The sequence below is a fragment of the Salvia splendens genome, chromosome 18 (genome assembly GCF_004379255.2).
Source record: "Salvia splendens isolate huo1 chromosome 18, SspV2, whole genome shotgun sequence".
Lineage (NCBI taxonomy): Eukaryota > Viridiplantae > Streptophyta > Magnoliopsida > Lamiales > Lamiaceae > Salvia > Salvia splendens.
This window is the reverse complement of record NC_056049.1, coordinates 10229143-10235752: the sequence shown is the minus strand read 5'-3', so window position 1 is coordinate 10235752 and position 6610 is coordinate 10229143. Positions and strand designations below refer to the sequence as shown.

The 6610-nt window shown below is 41.2% G+C and overlaps 1 protein-coding gene across 1 annotated transcript; it reads left to right on the top strand.

The window, feature by feature from the left end:
* The first annotated feature begins 5459 nt into the window (after positions 1 to 5459).
* On the top strand, positions 5460 to 6343 carry LOC121776725 (phosphoglucomutase, cytoplasmic-like). Its single transcript, XM_042173901.1, has 2 exons — positions 5460 to 5665; positions 5980 to 6343. Exons 1-2 carry the CDS (start codon positions 5460 to 5462, stop codon positions 6341 to 6343), a joined length of 570 nt encoding a protein of 189 aa, XP_042029835.1.
* The last annotated feature ends 267 nt before the right edge of the window (positions 6344 to 6610 follow it).

The window sequence follows — 6610 nt, the reverse complement described above, 5'->3', positions numbered from 1 at the left end:
GGTCTTAGCTTCCTTCGAAATCTTTCTCGGTTTTCTAACTTTGTCTTACAGGTCACGAAACTCACAGGGAAGGATGAAACAGCTACAGACCACAAGCGATTAGCTTGGAGGAATCTTGCCTCGCCTAAAGCTCAATTGCAGGTGTGATTTATTCTCCAAGGAAGATTAAACACCAAAGATTGATTATTCAAATTCGGTGTGACTGGAGTGGAAGACGATCGATGTACGTTCTGTAAAGTGGACTCAGAAACTATTGAACATATCTTTTTCAGCTGCAGGATCTCAAACAACTTCTGGTACTATTGCAGTGCTCAGTGGAATATCTCCTTTTGTCTTCCTAATCAGCCAGGAGCTTGCCTCATGTCATGGCTTGGCATTCCTCTTAGTAAGGTTGAAAAACAAATTTGGATTGCCTTGTTCTATGTTATTTCTTGGTCAATATGGGATATCCGGAATAAGATCATTTCCCTAAAGTTCAAGCCTAACTGGGATTTTGAGAAAAAAAAATTAGCTCCTTGAATTTTGGATGAAAGGATGGTACTCGGAGTTTCGATTTTCACCACGACATGTTATGGAAAACTTTGAGGATATCAAAAGGTAGACAAGGGGAACGAGCCCACGTAGAAGACGACTTGTTGGGGAAGTGCTTGTTTCTTCTCCTATTGGTGTCTGCTGTGATTTCGAGCGGTCCCTGGACGCTAGTTGCTTTGGTGTTACCGGTTAGTATTTGGCTTTTTCTCTTCTGGCCTTGTCTCTTGTTGCCTTCTCTTCTTGTCAGCTCTTGGGGTGTTGTCATGTCGTTTATGTTTGTGTTTGTGTTTCTCTTGTTGTAGTTGTTGGTTTGTTTCTTTCTTGTACTACTCCTCACCACTTTTGTGGTTTGAGATTTTGGTTTATCAAAAAAATGGATTAGCTTACAATTTTAACAACCTCGTAATGGATCGATTAGATATGTGTTATCGAATTCTAGAGGGATTACTACGAGCTGTGATACAAGTATCAACAGAATATCTCATATCTCTATTATTTAATATATATAATTGATTTAGCATATCTTTTCTATTTCTTGGTCATTAGGTTAGGTTATTGCTATTATAAATAGGAGCATTTGTTATCTTTTGAATTTTGAATTAATCATTGAAGAAATATAATTATCTTTTATTGTTCCGTATTATATCTTTTTGCAATTTACTTTTCCGTCTTTGTTCATCGGTTGCTCGACGGAGACTCCTTCACGAACGGACCTTCGATATCCGGTGAATTCTTGCCATTATTCTCTGATACAATTTTACTCGTATCATCTGGTGCTTTCATCATATCTCTTCCTCCGAATCGACGTCAACATGTCATACACCAACGTCAGATATTATCTGTCACGCCCGCATTTTATAAGGATAGAAAACACGGTTGATCGCGACTAGGGGAGGATTAAAGAAGCGGGGAAGAAAGGGGAAAACAACACAACTCGACCAATGCTTGAAATAAATGGGAATAACTCGAATAAAATCAGAGTATCTCAACAATCAACAACTCAAAAATGATTATTATCTCAGCGATACAAGAACTCAAAAGAAGGACAACTACTTAGCAGAGGCATTTGAGAGAAGGAATATGCCACGTGTGAAGACATGATACATTCTACACACTTAAATTTCTTCAATGGTCTGCTCAACACCCGCCGCACCCGTCACGCTCAACCTGTATATTTTTAAAATGAAATGCAGGGCTGAGTGCTTGATGCGCCCAGTGGACTCATGCCGAAAACATTTTATAAAAAGTATTTATCATGCCACCATTGAGTGACCTCGGGTTTTAACTTTAGAAATCGCCCAAGACACTAAAATCATTTTCATTGTAAAATTCGACTGATCAGTCATTTTCCAATAGATGTCTACCATATCTGATCCATTGATGACAAGGAATGTGGCCACATTCCAAGTCACTAGACCGGCCGACCCAAAAAGACGGCTCACGATCTCCATAGGTGTACACTAGCCTGAATAGGGACTCACTCCCTAGACAGACCCGAATTCGATTATCCATTGATGGCATAAGCCACATCAGATAGGTTCCATAGAATAAAACAAAACACGGCATGACCAATATTCATATCATTTTCACATAAAAATATACTTAGGGCATAACCCCTTATTTAAAAAGAAAGCTCACCTCAATCATTTAATTTTTTCTGAATTTGAATTCCTTACTTCCACTTCAATTTGATTCGTGGAGAATTCCCTTCCTTGAGTCCATGCTTCTCTTCTTCTTCATTTATTTTCGAAGTCGATCGTCGTGTTCCCATCATTCTTGAGCTCAAAATCCAGTCCAAACAATTCACGAGTAAAACTTCCTTGGAGAAAATCAATGGCTCAACTATAATTAATAGACTGGGCCCAACCAGCTAAATCACTCTAGGCCCAAATCAAAAATTAGTACATTAGCCCAAATAAAAAAATGGTACAGCAACCCAAATCAAACTGAGTCTACTCACTTTTGGAAGAAAATAAAACAGCGAGCCCCTTTATTGTCTTCTTCTTCTTCTTCAAATCATTCTCCTTCTCAAAAATCTGGAACAACAATCTCTTTCTCTCTCTCTCATATCAAAATCAGGAGACTTACAAAATTGGAATCTCTACTCTCCTTCTTCTCTCAATTCGCGGCACCTCTGTCTCTCCGTCGTTGCTCTATTTACCTCTTTTCTGCACAGCGCCGCCACCCGCGTCCGTCCAGTCTGGTCTCTCTGTCACCGCTGCCACCGACCCTCCTTCGTGAGGCCGCTGCTGTCTGCTGCTCGTGTAGTGGCATCAGCCGCCGTCTCCTCTTCTCTATCTTTCGCTGACTGCCGGCGGTGCCATCACCGACGTCAGAAACATCGTTGCTGCCATTCGAAGCCGCCCAGAACTACTGAACAGTTGTTGCTGCTCCTCGACGGCTCGTCGTTGTTTGCCTTCTCCCTCCTACCTCAGCGGCAATCGGCGCCGCCGCTTCTCTCCTTTCTAACTCTCTCGGTTTTTTCTTCTCTAACTCTCTCACTCTTTGTTTTCTTGGTATTGAATTTATGTGTAGAAAGACTGTGGGATTGATTGGATATATATAGGCAAAATTGATAGATATTGATGGATTTGGTGGTTGGGGAGATTTTAGGGAAGATGGAGATATTGAAAGAGAGAAAAAAATATCCCCAAAATGAAAGGAAAAAGGCAGGCGTTACATTATCTCAACCAAGTAGATTACCTCACTCCTCGCACCGCCACGGAGCAGCTGCACAATTCCCACGCCCAGCGCCACCAGGCTGCCCGACAGGTCTCACAATATGACAGACTGTTTCTCTCGCCACTGCCCATGCCGAGCCACACATCGTGTTGGTACCCCAGCAAGACGTGCAAATTGTGTACTCCTACCCAGATCCGGCGTGCCCAATTCCAGCGCTAACATTTAGCACCCCAAGGCCCTCTTTGGTGTCCGATCCGCAACCGCCTGATCCACCAGATTGGAAATGTCACTCAACGGATCCGGTTACGTCCGATTTCGAACCGAATTTATCGATGGCTGCCTTGGTTTCACAGCTTGAGAGCTTGACCGCAGATGTCGACCAAGTGGTGTCCCGGATGGATGCAAAGGAACGTCGCTTGGGCGATCCACATGCTGCAACGTTCATCATCCACCAGCCCCTCCGTTCAGCGTCGCACTACTCGGTTGCACCCTACACCGTGCAACAGTGCTTCATCATGCATAGTTCTTGAGTTCATCATGCATAAAATTAAACAAAAACACCAAGAACATGCTTCGCAATCAAATAACACATGCATACATGAATTTCGCGAAATTTAAATCCAAATAATCAGAGCCAAAGACTGGCTCTGATACCAACTGAAGAGGCTGGCAGCGGAAGCATGCGTTCAAAACGGATCACATGAATTTGATCTATTTAGCAGATTATTTAGACAAAATCTATTCGCGTAATTATCACATGTATCATGCTCATAACTTGAATTAAAACATGCTCTAGCACATAAAATCCCTAAAACATGCTTACTACGGAATTAGCCAATTTAGCTTGTTGATTCAATCAAGAATCGATGATGGCTTGCTCCGTCTCTACGTGAAGATCTTCAATACAAGACCTCGGATCTTCTGACTGGTGTCCCGGACTATACGCTGATATTTGTATGGGCAAATCTCACCAACGTACTAGGACTCGAATAATGGAAGACAGAACTCAGCTCACGGAGGAGGCACAAATTTCGAGCTCTCTCTTTAGAGGGGGACGAAAATTTTGATAATAAATTGTTATATTTTCTGTCTCCTTTATTCTCCTATTTATATAAGTCACATATTGGGCCCAGTCAGGGATCTAAGGAAGAATTTGGAACATGTCTCACCCAATTAGCTTTTTACTAATTAAATTAAACCCACAATTTAATATAAGCTTATATTGGAATATTACGAGCAGCCACTACAGAAGTAATATTGCACTGCCTTCCAAATCAGAAATTACAAGTATTCTGGGTTTCCTTTAATTGCATTTGATTCATGTCCCGCGCTTAAGATGGAAACATCCATTAATCAATTAATGTCTGCTATAGACTTAATTAATTAACATATTTCGAATTCCAAGAGTGGACTTAGCAACAAACTCTTATTTATTATTCATAGAGTAATCAAACTCCAACTAGCTAGGTTCCGAATAATAAAACCTCGTTTCGAGCTCCTCTTGTGGATGTTATCAAACGAGACTCTCCTCGCGCACGTTTCAACATAATAGCAATCCTAGCACCTCTAGATAATGATCACCACTACCCAATATACCTGGATCGTTGGGTTACAAAAAACCCGCACCTTTGGTAAGTCAAAGTAGTGGATCCTCAATATCGTATGCTCAATGCTAACGTACATTGATTAAGAAATTAATTTTCAAGACCTCGTCTTTCAGTAGATAGCATAAAGACTCGTCTTGCAGTTAGATCCATTCAGTGCTATACCACACCAACGTCATCTTATTTCAATAAGGTTTAGATATAATCGGGCTGGCATTGCAACCTTTCGCGATAGGTAGTCTAGGCCTATCTAGGTTGTGAAATTCTTATTTTTCTTTGTTTAGAACTGACCGTGTTACCTTAAATTGGACGACGCCCACAACCGGTCTACTAAAACAAAGACTTAGACTTTGTTACGTTTGCTCATACATTTAAATATGTAATAAAAAACCATTAAATGTAAAACATAACAACATTATGACAAAAATAATCTGTTGCATTTATTGGAAAATAACCATTAGAGTTTTACAGTATCCAATCACTCGAAAGGTGATTTCTAGTATAAAAAACCCTAACAAGCTCCATTTTTGGGCGCTGAATAATCACAATCATAATGCACGGGTGGGACAAGTTGAAGGGGTTGACGAGATGTTGCAGGTAAGTAACTCTCGGTCATCAACCGAGCCATGGTCGAGGACTATAATGCAGAAGGATGTATTGTCGACTCCTGCTCATTCAGGCGCTGCGAGCCAAAGGAATGCAGCCGTTGTGGAAGACAACACACTTGAGCAAGTTTGTGGAACAAGGCGGTTTGCAAGGTTGGCAGAGGAGAGTGCTACGGTATTAAAGGGAGCTAATTTGTTTTCGAGGAAGGAGTTGTTTGTTGATGATATTCAAGACTTCAAAAGGTACTTGGAAGAAAGCTAATACACTTCGGTTGAACTCTCGGGAGTTACTGATATGTAAGATTCTAAGAACAACGATGAGGAGCATGGTGACCTTCGGGAGGATGTTGTTGAAGACCTACCTGGGGTGGGTATCTCCAAAATTGAATTGGGTAACTTTATTGGTGCATCCGAGCAGATTGACGTTGATGTTTTTGAGCCAGCAAGTGACTATGTCAAATTAAGAGAGTCTATTTCAGATTTCCAGACTTTTAGGAAGCTATTTTATATCTCTAAAATTATCTTTCTGCTATTATGCACTTCATTTGTGTTGCTAGAGCTTATGCTAGACGAATAATTGTGGAAGAGTTGGGTGCAAAGGAAAGCTCCTTGCTTAATTGTGCTCCCAAAAAAGATTTTGGCAGAGGACATCCTGATCATAATCTGACATATGCAAGGGAACTAGTGGCTCGTGTGGGGTTGAGCAAGTCAGACAACAATCTGGACCCGCCAGAGTTTGGTGCGGCAGCAGATGGAGATGTTGACCACAATATGGAATTCGGAAAAGGGTTCTTTGTCGCCCCATCTGATTTTGTTGTTATTATAGCTGCATATGTTGTTCAACCTATATCCTATTTTCCCGGTGGACTTAAAGGAGTTGCACGGAGCATGCCCACATTAGCTGCTCTTGATGTTCTTTGAGATGCCATGACTACACACTTGGAGCCGAAACTTGCTCTTGCTCTTAGAATATCAATGGATGAGGAGAGAGTTTTAGACGCTGCAATTAAGCAAAACCGTCAAGAGTCTGCTTTTAATTTATTGGATCTGCTCTTAAGTGATGATATGGTGTCTGAGGATGATAACTCTGATGAATGCAACAATGGGGCACCAAAGAAGGCAAAGGGAAATGGTAATGAGAAGGAGCTCAGGAAGGTTTTAGAAGAATTGGGTGTTTTGTTGAGTAGT

Bases quoted from the DNA above. Each gene is read 5' to 3' on its own strand.
- LOC121776725 (XM_042173901.1), top strand. From the start codon at position 5,460: ATGCAGAAGGATGTATTGTCGACTCCTGCTCATTCAGGCGCTGCGAGC. The intron at 5,666-5,979 runs GTACTTGGAAGA...TTGTGTTGCTAG, and splicing joins GATATTCAAGACTTCAAAAG to AGCTTATGCTAGACGAATAA.